This window comes from Archocentrus centrarchus, chromosome 19 (assembly GCF_007364275.1).
Source record: "Archocentrus centrarchus isolate MPI-CPG fArcCen1 chromosome 19, fArcCen1, whole genome shotgun sequence".
Classification (NCBI taxonomy): Eukaryota; Metazoa; Chordata; class Actinopteri; order Cichliformes; family Cichlidae; genus Archocentrus; species Archocentrus centrarchus.
Genome location: NC_044364.1, coordinates 27,833,887 through 27,851,043, shown reverse-complemented (window position 1 = coordinate 27,851,043; position 17,157 = coordinate 27,833,887). Strand labels below are relative to the sequence as shown.

The window sequence follows — 17,157 nt, the reverse complement described above, 5'->3', positions numbered from 1 at the left end:
CAGATGGTGTCTTCCACTCTCCTAACTATCCCCTCGTCAATCTCAGACATGCATACATATATTTCCCCCTCACCCCTCTCCACTGTGTCCCACTCCATCTAACCTCCCATAGGGGACGAGGCGAGAGCTGTGGTTATGGTTAAGTGTTGCAGTTATGGTGATGCACGTACATTTTTAATCAAACTTCTGTCTCTCTTGAAAGGCAGCAGGCGTTCCGGCTCATATTCAAGCCCACTCTGTACAACTTTAGATCGTCTGCATTTGGACAAGCTTTTGAAATTTATTGACTTTAATAGTCAAAGCAATATTCAACTCGGCTGAAGTAAAACATAAAAAGTAATCACAGAGAAAAGCCGCGCTCCATCAGTCTACTGATGATATCTTTCAACAATATTGAAAAGGCAGCTGATAAGATCAGTCTAATCAATCATTTTGGCAGGTAATATTTTATTAGTGTACAAATGTAACATCAGTTCATCTCGGGAACAAATCAGAGAAACTTTATTAAAGACAGTTATTAAAGCAAACCTATGCAATAAAATGGGTTTTAGCTAATGATTATCAACCAGTTCAGATTTCTTTCCTTTGTAGCTCGCAGAGTCATTTACAGTCAGTCACACAATTTTAGTAGTTTCTCGTACACCATCGTAATGAATTTGAGATAAAGCAATAAAGGATGACTGAAGTGAACACTTTCCACTATAATTCAGAGGGTTTAACAAAAACATTACATCAGCCATTTAGGAAGTACCCCAGCTTTTACAGGCTCTAAAGTGCTGTAAATGGATTATTAAAATTAGAATAGGGATTATCCTTAATACTTGGATGCAAATCCTTGGGGATCAGTGACAACCTGAGGCCTGGAACCAGAGGACATCCCTGTGCCCTCTCTTGAGATACTTTGTCAGATTTCTACTTCAACCACAAGTGCTCTGTGTGTGTGTGTGTGTGTGTGTGTGTGTGTGTGTGTGTGTGTGTGTGTGTGTGTGTGTGTGTGTGTGTGTGTGTGTGTGTGCGTTGGTAAATGTGTATTAGCAGGACAATTCGTCAGAATACACACCACACTAGAAGGACATTTTGTATTAACAGGACAGGGGCCGTGTCCTGCTAATTTTGATGAAATTCTAAGAATGTAGAATGGTTTCTATTGGTCCATTAACCCGAAAAATGCAAAAAAAAAAGATGTCCGTTTAATACACATAAACCTGACTTTGTGTATAATCTGTGTATCGCCACAGTGCCCCCTATGGCAGGTTGTGTAATAGCAGGACCTCATGAATATTCACACAGTGTCTAATTCTGATTGGTTGTCTGCCGGAAGGTCCTGTTAATTATTACACTGTCCTTCTAATTCACGTTTCGCTAGTTACACTGGGGATGAGTTGGCAATATGATTGCTCGCTATGCTATAAAACTGAAGATTTTATAAAGTTTAGTTGGGTGCCTAAACCCAATCTTTTGTCCAACCTTGAAATGTTTATGACACCTAAAAATATGCACAAATGAAAATACTTTTTGATCAAATCTTATAATTTTGAATCATTATGAATAATAAATGTGTGTGATAAGTGCATGGATGACAAAAAATTTAAAACTTAAAAGAGACATTTTTTTCACCACAATATTTTTGCACTCCACTGCTGCCATTTTGTTGATTATGTCATTGAGAAAATGAAAAAAAGCGTATTCAAGGCCAGATAGAATAGAAGAGGTCACGATTTTTTCAAATTCTTAATACATTAATCTATTTGTTCTGTATGCAAGACAAGTCTATCTTATTAAAATGTAATAAATGCTGAACATGGATTTCTACATGTACATGATGAATATTTTGATGAAGGACTAATAAACTGTCACAAAAAAAATTATAAATTACATTCTTATGGCCACAATAGAGCAGATCATTTGTACATGTATCACCTTCTTGGCAATCGAGACAATCACAGTATGATGGAAAGACTGATTAAAAACCAACAGGATTTTAGTATGAAGTAAAAAAACATAACACTTCCATTATTTCCAGCTAAGCATGTTTTTGCATAGCTGTCAAATTTCTCTGAGTTTTTATTTGCTCACTCTGTTGACTCCTTGGATGAGGATGTCTTTTGTGGATTTGAACCTCAGCGTGATTCTTGGGTTTTCACCACTGTATGATCTGAATGTTATAGAGGAGCTTGAAAAGTTAAAAATGCTCATAAAGACAACAGTCGAGGTCTACTTGAGCAGATTAGTACATATTTATCTGCAATGTTGACCATGAGTGCAGGGCTTGTGGACAAATGGGGTCAAATAATGGGTTTCATCCAGCAGGTCAACAGCAGTGTGAAGGAGCCAGTCCACTTCACAGTAAGTCAGCCAGTACAGTACACCTCTCCATTAAGTTTTGTGTGTGTGTGTATATACGCTGCTCAAAAAAATGAAGGGAACACTTAAACAACACAATATAACTCCAAGTAAATCAAACTTCTGTGAAATCTAACTGTCCACTTAGGAAGCAACACTGATTGACAATCAGTTTCACATGCTGTTGTGCAAATGGAATAGACAACAGGTGGAAATTATTGGCAATTAGCAAGACACACTCAATAAAGGAGTGGTTCTGCATGTGGGGACCACAGACCACTTCTCAGTACCTATGCTTTCTGGCTGATGTTTTGGTCACTTTTGAATGTTGGTGGTGCTTTCACACTCGTGGTAGCATGAGACAGACTCTACAACCCACACAAGTGGCTCAGGTAGTGCAGCTCATCCAGGATGGCACATCAATGCAAGCTGTGGCAAGAAGGTTTGCTGTGTCTGTCAGCGTAGTGTCCAGAGGCTGGAGGCGCTACCAAGAGACAGGCCAGTACACCAGGAGACGTGGAGGAGGCCGCAGGAGGGAAACAACCCAGCAGCAGGACTGCTACCTCCGCCTTTGTGCAAGGAGGAACAGGAGGAGCACTGCCAGAGCCCTGCAAAATTACCTCCAGCAGGCCACAAATGTGCATGTGTCTGCACAAATGGTTAGAAACCGACTCCAAGAGGATGGTATGAGGGCCCGACGTCCACGTGCTCACAGCCCAACACCGTGCAGGACGCTTGGCATTTGCCAGAGAACACCAGGATTGGCAAATTCGCCACTGGCGCCCTGTGCTCTTCACAGATGAAAGCAGGTTCACACTGAGCACATGTGACAGACGTGACAGAGTCTGGAGACGCCGTGGAGAGCGATCTGCTGCCTGCAATATCCTTCAGCATGACCGGTTTGGCAGTGGGTCAGTAAAGGTGTGGGGTGGCATTTCTTTGGAGGGCCGCACAGCCCTCCATGTGCTTGCCAGAGGCAGCATGACTGCCATTAGGTACCAAGATGAGATCCTCAGACCCCTTGTGAGACCATATGCTGGTGCGGTTGGCCCTGGGTTTCTCCTAATGCAGGACAATGCTAGACCTTATGTGGCTGGAGTGTGTCAGCAGTTCCTGCAAGATGAAGGCATTGAAGCTATGGACTGTCCCGCCCGTTCCCCAGACCTGAATCTGATTGAGCATATCTGGCACATCATGTCTCACTCCATCTACCAACGTCACGTTGCACCACAGACTGTCCAGGAGTTGGTGGATGCTTTAGTCCAGGTCTGGGAGGAGATCCCTCAGGAGACCATCCGGCACCATATCAGGAGCATGCCCAGGCATTGTAGGGAGGTCATACAGGCACGTGGAGGCCACACACAATACTGAGCCTCATTTTGACTTGTTTTAAGGACATTACATCAAAGCTGTGGAGAACAAATTTTGAGGCCAACTCCAAGCCAGTTGCACAATTGCACAAGTCTCCATCAAATATAGCATTTACCAAGGAGATGCGGAGATGCTCTGTTCCCACTGCTGTTCTGCTTGGGCCTGAATGTTCTCAGCCAAATAATCAACAAGACTGGCTATGTATACCGACTCAGAAATGGGGCCACCATCAGCCACCTCCTCTGCATGGATGACATCAAGCTGTATTCTCTTTGTATATATCTATGTATCAGTGTAATTTGGACTGGAGAAATATGGCGCAATGTTGACAAAGGAAGTGAAGGTAATACACACAGAGTGTGACACTGTCAGAAGGCAGAAAAACAGATATAAAGGAGAGCTACAAGTACCTGGGTTTACCACAAGCAAATGGCAACCATCGGGAAAGCAGCAACAGCCAAATATCTGCAAGTAGTAAGGCCTGAAATGTTAGCTCAATGGGTGTAACAAGGTCCAGCCAATCAACACCAGTAATCAGATACCCTGCTGGAATAATAAGATAGAAAAGGGAGGAAATTCAGTCCACTGATTTAAGAATGCAAAAGCTGCTGACGATACATGGAGGGCTCCATCCCAAATCCAGCATCCAGAAGCTATAGACAGAGGATAGTGAGTGTCAGGGCCACTGTCTTAAATGAAACACAAAATATATGAATACATTGGAAAGATAGCTCCAAAGGATGAAGTGCTCAGTGAATGTGAAGAAAGATTACTGCATGGCATGTACCAGGGACAGATAGCTGAAGTGGCTGATATGAACAAATCCTACCAATGAACAGAAAGGCTCGACCAAAACACAGCACAGAAGCACTAATCATGGTGGCTCAGAAGCAGGTCCTGAGCACCATAGCAATAGTAGCCCAGATCTATCACACCAGGCAAGACCCCAGTTGTAGGCTGTGCAAAGAGTCCCCTGAGACAATTCAGCACCTAACACCAGGATGTAAGATGCTAGCAGAAAAAGAATACATGGAACGCCACAACCAAGTAGCCGGAATAGTGTAAAGAAACATCTGTGCAGAATATGACCTGGAGAAAACCAGGTTAAAATGGGAGATGCCACACAAGGTGGTAGAAAACAAATGAGCTAAGATCCTGTGGGACTTCCAGCTACAGAACAACAAAATGGGAATGGCGAACCAACTGCACATCGGGATCATTAACCTGCAGAGGAAAGCTTTTGTGGTGATGTAGCCATCCCAAATGATGGAAACATTAGGATAAAGGAACACAAAAAAAAAAAACTAGAAAAATACCAAGCACTCAAAAAAGCATTAAAAAGAGCCTGGAAGGTGAAGGCAACAGTAGTGCCTGTGGTCACTGGAGCACTCGAGGCAATGACCCCCAAACTGGAAGAGTGGCTCAAACAGATACCCGGAGATTCATCAGACTTCTTGATACAGAAGAGCACACCTCTGGGAACTGCTAAGATATTGTGCAGAACCCTCATGCTCCAAGGCCTGTGGTAGAGAACCCAAGCTTGAAAGAATGGATAACCACCCATGGGGTAATACAGAATTACAAATATAAAAATAAAAAGCATTAATTTAAAAAATACTTAACGTGCAAAAATATCATGATTACTTATGTTACTGTTAGCATAAAACTATAAAGATTGATATTTTGTCCTTATCTCCAGGTAATAATGCTACTCTGTATACACATGGATTGTCTAGGTAGTCTAGATTGTCTATAGGCAGGTTCATCAGAAAACGTTTTTCTGCTGGGTCTGCCATTAGACAGCAGTTTCCAGATAAAGGAAAAGTTTATAAAAGGTTTAAGCTACCTTATTTGGGTGAAAATGAATACAAAAAATACCAAAGTGTCTCTGAATAAGAATGTGTTTTAAAGTATAGCTGCTGTGACATCATTTAGGAGGTCAGCAGAAGTGATCAAAAGAAGTCACTTGCCTGATAAAGGGTTAAACATTGCTGGTGGGAGATACCATGTGACTGCTGCCTCCTAATAAAAGCAAAATGTAAGATAAAATACACACTTTGAAATATTGAATCAAAGTAACAAAATATTATTTAAACAAATTTGTTTTCTTGTTCCTGAATAAATCAAACCTTGTGCTCTTTAGAAACAAAAAAAGAATTCTCTATTTGTCATACCCCTCCTCTTCTATCAATGTGGTACAGTCCGTCCAGTTCAGGTGCAAGCCCTTACGTGTTAATTGAACAAGCGTCATTCTTTGCAGGGGATTCTTTGGAGGAAGAGGTAAGATCCATATAAAACCCCTTACACATTTAGGTACATATTTTTATGCAATTATGCAGAATGTGTAGGTTACTTGATGTTGGGATACTTTAAAGCATCTGATTTGCAACAGTTTAGCTAGTTATTAGCAAGCATGCTAGTCAGTGTACCAGAGTTTAAAGGGATGGTGGCTCACTCCAGAATTAGAACCAAGGCATGAAATTGCCGGAAAAGTCAAGTCTGTATTTGGTCATTGTCTGTGATGTGTATCAGTGTGTGATATTCTTTCTCAGGCACAAATTATACTATATAGGAATTCTTAGGATTAAGATTAATTTTTCTATTTGAAAGTTTTGAGAACCTGTCAATAGAAAGTAGGAGATGTGATACTGTTCATTCATACGACATTTTCACATACAATACCATTAAATTATATTGTACACAGTAATACGTTGTTGCTCAAGTTATCAACATGTGATTTTTGCAGGAGATGGCAGCAACAAGGCCACAGAGAGCAAAAAGAAATCCCAAACATGATGCCAGTTATTACTGCTCCTTAGGTGAAGATAAGGAAGGATTTAATGTAAAATATATTAATTCATTTAAAGGTGAGTTCTGAGTTTATTGTGCAAAGGTTTGTTAACAAAGATTGTTTTTAATTTACAATTTTTAAACTGCACTTTAGGAGCATAGATCATGTTCTATGACTATCATGATCAGAACATCTGTCTTATTCCAAAGGAGACAACTGTTCAAAATAGAAGCTATTATGTTGGATAATTTTTTTTTTCTTGGGTAGATAATTCTATACACCTAGAGAGATACTTTATTTATGAACTGATTTTGAATAAGTTAATAATCTCAAAAGTTAGTCTTAATTGCTACTATTGGACAGCTCTGCATTGTTTAAAGTGTATTATTCTACTTTGTTTATTATGTGTACCTTCAGGTCGGGGTGTGTTCAGCTGTCGGTGCTTTCAAAAAGGAGATTTCCTTATTGAGTATAGAGGGGAAGTCATAAGCAGAAAGGAACAAGAAAACCGATTGAAAGTTTACCATGATGCACTCAAGGTTTTTATGTTTGATTTCCAGTTCAATGGACAACAGTTATGGTATGTGATTGTTTTAAGGTGTCCCCCCCCCCCCCCCAAATTTGTATCTAAACACAGAGATGCAAACATTTTCTGCCTCATCATCAGTAAAAGTAGTTTCAGTTATGAAACACAGTGCCAGATGGTTTTAAGATGGTGGAAGAATATTCTTCAGACATGCTAACACTGAATATGCAAAATCCTTTCTCTTACATGACGTAATTATTCTTATTGCATACTTGATATTTCAGTGTTGATGCTGCCAGAGAGGATGGATCATTAGGCAGACTGGTAAATGATGAGGAGGTGAACCCAAACAGCAAAATGAAAGTTACAAGAGTGGCTGGAAGACCCCATCTCTGTTTATTTGCGCTCAAAGATATTGGTCCAGGGGAAGAAATCACTTATAATTATGGTGATTCTGACTGGCCATGGAGAAGCAAGGTATATAGAAGTGTAACAATACTGTCACTCTACCACCTCTACCACCAGTCATTCTACCACCTTTGAACACAATTTTGAAGGATATATCAAGCTGTAGCACACACTTTCAATATAGTCAAAAACACAAGTGAGGAGCACAGAGCCTGAAAAGGCAGATCTTGCAGAAAGACTTAATCAGACTACACTATTCCAACTTGTTCGGTACTATTCAAAATGTCATAGACTGTCACATGTAAAAAAATTATGCTGACCTAATATTTATATATATATATTAACTAGGATGGGATATAGTATCTGTGTCTAGACATAGATCCTGTGTAATACTCAACATGTCAGGTGCAGGAATAAGGAGGACTGAGTTTTGAAAATACAAGTACAAAAGAATGAAAGTTACATTTAGAAGCACAGGGACACACAGGTCCTGTGTAATACTCAACATGTCAGGTGCAGGAATAAGGAGGACTCGGTTTTGAACATTATGAACAAACTCACATTCAGTGATTGTTCTTTACATTTCAGGTCTCCAAAGAGATTTCGTTTCAGGCTGCTGATGTGGACGCATGCAGATCTTTTCCAGACAACTCACCAGAGGTAATTTACATCTTCAATGACCTATTTACTTTATAAAACAAACTCATGAGAGTGATATTCAGTACTATTCAGATACTGAGGTCCTATGTAATGCTCAACATGTAAGATGCAGGAATTTGGAAAATACAAGTACAAAAGAATGAAAGTTACATTTAGAAGCGCGCAGATACACAGGTCCTGTGTAATACTCAACATGTCAGGTGCAGGAATAAGGAGGACTGAGTTTTGAAAATACAAGTACAAAAGAATGAAAGTTACACTTAGAAGCACGGAGATACACAGGTCCTGTGTAATACTCAACATGTAAGGTGCAGGAATAAGGAGGACTCGGTTTTGAACATTATGAACAAACTCACATTCAGTGATTGTTCTTTACATTTCAGGTCTCCAAAGAGATGCCGTGTCAGGCTGCTGATGTGGACGCATGCAGATCTTTTCCAGACAACTCACCAGAGGTAATTTACATCTTCAATGAGTTATTTACTTTATAAAACAAACTCATGAGAGTGATATTCAGTACTATTCAGATACACAGGTCCTATGTAATCCTCAAAATGTAAGATGGAGGAATTTGGAGGACTGATTTTTGAAAATACAAGTACAAAAGAACGAAAGTTACATTTAGAAGTGCGCAGACACACAGGTCCTGTGTAATACTCAGCTTGATAGGTTCATACATTAGGTGGACATTATTTCTTTTTTTTTAATTTAGAAGCCTAGACTCATTCAGTGTTCATCCCTTCATTTTAGCTCTCCAAAGAGTTGCTGTGTCAGGCTTCTGATGTGGATGCCTGCAGATCATTTTCGGGCAACTCACCAGAGGTAATTTTCATCTCTAACGACTTCTTAACTTTTACTTTTTTAAATTTTCACTCATATAAATTATATTCAGTTGTGTATAGATTCAGTTGGTTTTTGTAATCTTTAATTTCACAAGTTAATACATTATGAAGATTATAAATCCAGTTCAGTCTTCTGAAGCATGTATATTCAAATTATTTTTTGGGGTGGGGTGGGGTTGTTTTTTTTCAGGTGAGATATCTGCTCACCATCAAGAATATGGAGCATGACCATATTCTTAAGGGTCATGCTCCATGCATGCTTTTATACAATATATTTATGTACAATACCAGTCAAAAGTTTTGACACACCTTCTCATTTTAATGAGAATGAGAAGTTGGCTCCAAACTTTTAACTGGTAGAGTAAATCCACAGTGAATGTATGTTTTTGTTCTATTTTAGTTGATTAGTTAGGTTTGTTCTGCTGAAGAACAAGCTAGGTTGAGAGGGGATCTTTTTTCTGTTATTCCAGGTGTGTAATTTTTCCTCTGAATTTTACATGGCAACAAGTTATTAATGTAGATTTAAGGTTTGAAGTTTCTAATTTCTAAACAATTTCATTCACAACAGGGATAACACATACAAATCATGTCACTTTCATCCTTAATTCATGTTTTTATAGAAACAGAGTACAAACGATTCATTGGTTTTGATATTCTACACTTCACAAGTGTCCGTTAAGATTCTTATCTTATGATTACACTTTTTTTTGGTCAACAGGACTGTGATCATGATCTTGTCCCTGACAAAATGTCAAGTTTAGAAAAATGTGTTTCATGTGGAGGACCTTTTGCACCTCTGAAATGGAGTGGTGTGAGATGTAAAGGTAATTTTTTGAAAATGGAAGGGGGGCTTCATCTGTATCTTTTGAATGTGATGCCACAGGAACACTTTTAAAAACCTGTTCCATGTGTAGCTGTGCTATATGTTTAAAATGAGCCATTTGCTGCTGCACTGACTTTTTAAGTACTTTCCATGCTACCTTCTTTTATTAATTCTTAATTTTCTCTTTCTAGTTTGCAACCAGTCCTGGCACAAAAAGTGTTATGTTAAACACAAGGTGGACATCACTGAACTTCTGCAAGTGGTAAGCTTTTTAGTAGAATTATTCTCGGTGCAATGCTTTCCAAGTATGCAAAATATAATATATGTATATACGATGGTTTTTAATCATTATCAGGTCTGTACAGAACCAAGTTCAAGTGAGGTGGTATCATCAGAAGAGGAGTATGTTCCTGATTCCATAGATGATTCAAACAGCTCGTGCGATGACAGATCAGAGCCTTTAAAAATCAGTTACAAACAAGTACAGAATTGTGAGGTCTCCACCAGCAAGTATTCTTCCAAAAACAAAAGACACCACCAAGAAAGTTTTGTAGAGGAAAACAGAGAGCCCGTTTCTGAAGCTGCAGAATCATCAACTGAAGATATGATCAGCACAAGTCAGCTTGAAGTATCAAGAGTTACTGGCAATATAGGAAACGCTGATGCCGAAGACATATTTGTTGATGATGGTGCTGATGCTATGGCTGAAAAAGTCTCAAACACGTCATCCTTGCTCAGAAATAAAACTTACTGCTACATTTGTGGGAAACTACAGACAAAGTTTACACGTCACTTAAAAACTCACGAGAAAACACATGCAGATGTTGCTCAAGTTTTAAGTCTTCCCAAGAGGTCCAAACAACGTATGAAAATGCTTATAAAGCTTCGCAACAAGGGAAACCACAAGCATAACTCAGAGGTCTTGGCGAGTGGAGTTGGATCACTAAAACTAAGACGCACATCAAAGAAAAAGTACAATGCAAAAGATTACATTCACTGCATGTACTGCCAGGCATTATATCTGCGACGAGATCTTTGGCGACATGTTCGAAAATGTTCTTCAAAAGCAGTAGAAGCCACTTCAGAGATTGGAAGAAAAAAAGTTTTGTCTTTGGCCTCTATGAATGAGTCAGCTTTGTGTCAGCAGATATCACCAGGTGTTTGGAGCGTGTTAGCTGTTATGAAAGATGATGAAATAACTTCTACTGTGCGAAGTGACTTCTCTATTCTTCAGCTGGCCCAATCATTCTTTAACAAATATGGACAGGATCCCACCAAATATGACTACATTCGCCAGAGACTCAGAGAATCTGGAAGACTCCTGCTCACGCTTCGCAAGGAATTCTCAATACATAGTCTTGAGGATGCTGTGAGACCTGAAAATTTTGATGTGGTTATCAAAGCGGTCAAGAAAGTATCCGGGTATGATGAAGAAAAGCACTGCTACCGTACTCCAAGCCTTGCTCTAAAGTTAGGTCACTCACTACAGAAAGTCAGTGATATTTTACATTGCAGAGCACTCATGGCACAAGACAGTACGCTGATAAAGTCAACCCAGAGTTTCAAAACTCTCTATGCTACAAAGTGGTCTGAACTCATCTCTCACACCGCTTTAACTACGTTGAATGAGCAGCAGTTTAACAAGCCCTCCACTCTTCCTTTCACCGAAGATGTTCAGCGTCTTCACAGACATCTGGAGAAGACTACAGAACAAGCATTGAAGGACTTGGAAGACAATAGTTCACCAAAATCATATAGTGAACTGTGTAAAGCCACCATGGCAAATATAATACTTTTTAACAGAAGAAGAGGGGGAGAAATTTCAAAGATGACAATGAATGGCTTTCTGGAAAGAGACACAAGTCCCCTGCATAAGGACGTCGCATTTGGACTGACAGAATTTGAACTTCGCCTTTGTCAACACTTCAGTCGTGTTGAATTAAGGGGTAAAAGAGGCCGGAAGGTTGCAGTGTTACTCTCGCCAGACATGGTGAATGCCATAACACGCCTAATAGAAAAAAGAAAAGACTGTGGTGTTCTGGCAGAAAACCTGTTCCTGTTTGCCAGACCTCATTGTCTGACTCCCTACAGAGGACAGGACTGTTTGAGGTTTTATGCCAGTGAATGTGGGGCTGAAAACCCTGAGCTCCTCAGGTCAACGCAATTACGCAAACATGTTGCAACTTTGTCTCAGATCTTGAACCTCAAGAATCACGAGTTGGACCAAGTTGCTAACTTCCTTGGCCACGATATTCGCGTTCATCGTGAATATTACAGACTTCCTGAGGCTACTACCCAGCTGGCCAAGATATCCAAACTGCTGCTTGCCATGGAGAAAGGATCTCTCAGAAGCCTTCAAGGCAAAACACTTGACGAGAATGAAATCGAAGGTAATGCCATTTAAAGTTGTTTACATTAAAAATTAGACATGTTTCTAGCAAATATATGGTAGCAAAATGGAACACACATTGTGCATAGGCAACTTATAACACTTTAACCTCATGGTTCATTAAGGCAATATAATTTATTTTAACTAGACAACCTACAGTTGACCGATTCAGATGCTGAGAGTGAGGTCGATGCTGAGAGTGAGGTAGATGAAGCAAATCTCACACATCCACAGACCGGTAAGTACTGTGTGATATATATATATATATATATATATATATATATATATATATATATAAGGAATCTGTTGAGGAACCTAGCGTGTATTTATTGTCACCAGATGGTTAGACTTTTAACAGTTTAGCTACATGCTATGTTGTATTCGTAACCAATTTTAATTTCACTGTCAAGTCAATAACTAAAATTTCTTGCTGTTTTCTAGTATTTCAGACATATATTGAGGGGACATTAATTTGTATCTGAAATACTAGAAAACAGCAAGGGCCAGAATGACTTAGGTCCCAGATAGCAATTGAGCACTCATGCAAAGAGACTTCCACAGTTGGTTTGTGTTCTACAGATGGGTCTCTCTGAAGTCGCATAAAAAGATGGCAAAGGGTGTAGTATGTCAATTAGATTTTTGAACATTTCCTGGTTTATTCTGTAAAAGTGTGCTTTTGTCCAAACTTGACTTCATGTGCCAAATGAAATTCAGTCCCAAGGACTTCAAATTTCAGTGGAAAAGGCAAATAACCATAAGATATTATTATTATTATTATTATTATGAGAGTAAACATTACCTTTCCACATAGCAAGTTAACCAAAATTTCACTGTAATACTTCTACTCATCTTTCTATGTATGCAATGAAATATATTATATTTTATTACAGGTTCTGCAGGACCATTGATGGCTAGGCAACCTGTCGAGGAACCTCCAGGCATGTCTGCGCCATTATCACAAGGTTAGCCCATATCCTCAGTATACTAACATGTCACCATTTTTGATTGCTTTTAGGCTATGAAATAATGCACAGTGGATTCAGACCTTCTTCACTCATTTCAATTTTGTTGTCACAGCAACAGTTCAAATAAATGGGTGATATGTAAGCTAAATTTCAAGTGATCTGAATGTAGAATACAGAAGTAGTAGCTATAACTGATGACCAGGACAGTCTTTTCAATCTAACAATTTACTCATTGAATACATTACAGTGCAACAATTAACATATAGGCATGGCTGCTGCTTTTCAGTGTGCACAACAGCAACTACAGCGTCTAGGCTTGCACTTCCTAATATAAAAATAAAAGCACTTCCTATCATACCATTCACAATGATGAATCAACTTAAGCAAATAATGTTCTTAGCTTTCAACTGCAGACAGTTGAGTTCAGACTGGCCAATGCTTAAGTACAGGGAGTTACATTAATCTAAGCACAATGTAATAAAGGCATGAATGACTTTTTCTAAATTGCCCCTTCTAAGATAAGGTTTGACTCTGGCTAGAAGCCGAAGCTGAAAGAAGCTAGCCTTGACCACAGAGCTAATCTGCTTGTCTAATTTGAACACCCCATCAATAACACCAAGATTCCTTACCTGTGATGGTATATAAGGTGCTAGTAGGCCAAGAGAAATGGTAAGAACCTGGACCAAGTCAGGGTGACCAAACAGGTTAATCTGTTTTGTTTTAATTTAATCTTAAGAACTTTAAGTCCATCTTTGTCTTAATATCCCTCATGCAATTAAACACAGCATAAATAGATTTCTTGGAAGGTGCCTTTAATGGCATGTAAACCTGCACATCGTCAGCAAAGCAGTGAAAAGGAATATTATACTTCCTAAATGTCGACCCCAGGGTAGCATGTAAATGGAGAACTGTAGAGCACCAAGAACTGACCCCGGGGGAACCCCACAGGTCAGAGGGGCCACCGAGGAAGAAAACTGCCCCAACAGCAGACAGAAGGCTCTATCTGTGAGGCATCCCCTCATTAACAAGGAGTAGCGATGCAACCTCCCAACAAGCATGTAGTTTTGAGATCTGACAGTTTCAAGTTGAAGGTGGGACTGCATCAAGGATCAACTCTCAGCCCCTTATTTGTCCTGCTGATGGACAGACTAACAGTTGAGGTCAGACAGGAATCTCCATGTAATATGATGTTTGCATACAGTATCATGATTTGCAGTGAGAGCAGGGAACAGGTAAAAGAGAACTTCGAGAGATAAAAGCTTGCACTGGAAAGAAGAGGAATGAAAGTCAGTTGTGAGACAGAATACGAGTGTGAATGAGGACGGTGGTAGAACAGTCCGGTTACAAGGAGCAGAGGTTGCAAAAGTGGAGGAATTTAAGTAGATCAACTATCCAGAGAAATGAAGAGTCATGAAAAAGAGGTGAGGAAGAGAGTACAGGCAGGATGGAATGAATGGAGAAAATTTTCAGGAGTGGTGTATGACCAAAGAGTTGCAGCAATAGTAAAAGGAAAGGTTTAAAAGAGAAGAGTGAGTCCAGCTATATTGTATGATTTAGAGACAGTGGCACTGAGCAGAAGGCTGAGCTGTATGTGACAGAGGCTTAGATGTTAAGATTCTTTGTGGGACTAATGAGGATGGATAGGATTTGGAATGAAAATGTCAGAGGGACTACGCAGGTTGGACAGTTAGGAGAAAAAGTTAGAGAGGCCAGACTAAGATTGTTTTGGGCATGTGCGGAGGGACAGTGGACATATTGATCAAAGAATGTTAGAGATGGAGCTGCTAGGCAGGAGACAGAGAGGGGGACCAAAGAGATTGATGGATGTGGATGAGGAAACTTAACAGATAGTTGGTGTGAGGATAGAAAATGTAGAGAACAAGGGGAGGTGGAAGAGGTTGACTTGCTGTGGTGACCATCTGACCTGAAAGAAGGGGCTGATCTACTAAAGTATGTATTTGGTGGAATGTCTCCTTGTTAGTTGCCTGGTTTGCTTAGCTCTCTCTGTGATCGCATCCTTGTTTTGCAAAAGCTGGTCGACTTTCCAGTCACTGCTTGAGTCTTATTTTAGTGCATAAGTCAGCTCAATATCTTTTGTTATAAGCTGTAGTAGCACTGGGCATATCACACATCCATGTGTCGCTGTGAACTACAAGTCTAAACCGTACATCTGGATTTCATCATTAAGAGAATAAATTCATTATTTATCCATTAGTTGCTTAACACCATAAAGGAGAATCTTGGACTTCACAGTATTTAAGAAACCTACCTACAACAAATAAATGCTCATCCAGACCATTGTTATTTTTTGTTTTATAATCTTTTCTTTCTTCATTTCAGCACAAAGTAAACACACAGATGCTAAGGAGAAAGAACCCAACACAAAACTAAAGAAGGACAAAGAGCCCAGCAGAAAAAAGAACACAAATAAACATTCTGGTAAATGCTACCACACATACACAAGTCACTAAACACCAAATTACTTAAGCACAAAAGCACAACTGAAGCATGGTCAAAAGAAATTATCCACACCACCCAAAGGCAATATGGTGACCATTCTCTTTCTGCAGGATACTGTGAGCTGATATTTTAGCTAATATATCTGGCCTAAATGCACATACCATATAAAACTGTACCTTGTATTAAATTGATACATTTTCAAACTGTCAATATTCAGATGCTAGAAAATAGATGCAATTTAGTGATCAGTAATAGGACTAATGTTTATAGTACTTTCTTTATACATATTTTAATCTGTAATGTTTTTTCAAAACAGCAAAACACCAAAAAACTGTAATAAGCAAAGCAATGGGAATATATTTTCTAATTTGGTTATTAAGTTAGATTTAGTACACCAGGGTTCTCAACTTTGGGCTTTTGCTGATACAGCACCTATAGAGAAACGTGGTGCTGAGTGGGATCTAGGGACCAGCAAGCCTCTTTTGGCTTTGGATGGTTCTATGAAAGCTGCTGAGGCCTGTTTGTCAAACAAATACTATTTTGAAATTACGAAAATGCCTTTTCTTCAGAATTCAATCATATAATCAACCACACTTACCAAGCAAGTGTCAATGGCAGAATAAGCTGTTTAGCATTGGCAGAAATTTATTTTCATCTGTGCAACGCACATGCTCATTTCTGTAGCTTGTCCCGCTAATGTATGTTCTTTATTAATTCACATTTTAAAAGGGGAATAAATAGGCATTACATCAGTACATAATTTATAGCCAAGAACCATTGTTTTAACAAATAATATACTAAACACAAATTTCCTTATTTAAAAACTGTTTAAAATGGAGTTGGTTTTCATTAATAATTTATTTGTCTTTTTTCTAGTATCTCTGGAAAGTGCTAGAAGAGCAAAAAAGAATCCATGGTCTCCCATGGAGGTTGTCGCAGTCATATTGTTTTAATGTTTGTCAATGTGTTGTCTTTTACTACTATTGTATATTCATGACGTTTTCTGTTGTTTGTCCTTCTGCCTAGGGACTACAGATGCAAATTAGCAAATATGCTATAATCTGGCTCATTTACAATCTGTACTAAGTATTGATTGTTTTATTAATGTGCATTGTCCCAAATAAATAAAATAAAAAATAAAAATGAGACATTTTGGCGAACACATCAAAAAAGGAAAACTGGCCACTATGATTGAATGCCAGCAATGCAAGAAGGCTGAAGATCCTGCTCTGGCTGCCCGCTCTATCCAAAACATAAGAGATTTTGTAAGGAATCGGGGCATAACTATGAAAAGAAAAGAAAATCCTGGATAGAATATGGGAATGTGATGAATTGTCCTTTAGTGATATCATCAGGACACATGGGATATTAAGGGTAAGACCAGAAGCAATCTCTGTGTCCTGATGATATCACTGGTGGACAATTTAAATATTTCATCTTGTGGAGGCAGGAGAAGGGCTGACAGTATTCCAGTTATATTGGCAAACTGGGTGTTGAACAGAATATGTAAACATACTGATATTTTACAGTATATATTGTTTGGTGTGGATTGGTTACTGTACGTTTCAGTTTTATTTCT

General features: G+C 39.1%; 1 protein-coding gene and 1 long non-coding RNA gene across 3 annotated transcripts; both read left to right on the top strand.

Moving 5' to 3' along the window:
• Window positions 1-8,819: 8,819 nt before the first annotated feature.
• Window positions 8,820-10,241, top strand: LOC115797752 (uncharacterized). Its single transcript, XR_004021450.1, has 4 exons — window positions 8,820-8,921; window positions 9,660-9,765; window positions 9,956-10,026; window positions 10,120-10,241. It is a non-coding gene; the product is annotated as an uncharacterized LOC115797752 (long non-coding RNA).
• A 72-nt stretch (window positions 10,242-10,313) lies between these two features.
• LOC115798579 (uncharacterized) lies at window positions 10,314-16,636 on the top strand. Of its 2 annotated transcripts, XM_030755476.1 has the most exons (5): window positions 10,314-12,154; window positions 12,302-12,391; window positions 13,044-13,115; window positions 15,459-15,557; window positions 16,455-16,636. In XM_030755476.1, exons 1-5 carry the CDS (start codon window positions 10,369-10,371, stop codon window positions 16,529-16,531), a joined length of 2,124 nt encoding a protein of 707 aa, XP_030611336.1. In that variant the 5' UTR covers window positions 10,314-10,368; the 3' UTR covers window positions 16,532-16,636. The 2 variants fall into 2 exon arrangements, with proteins under 2 accessions (XP_030611336.1, XP_030611337.1); XM_030755477.1 differs by lacking the exon at window positions 15,459-15,557.
• Window positions 16,637-17,157: the final 521 nt, after the last annotated feature.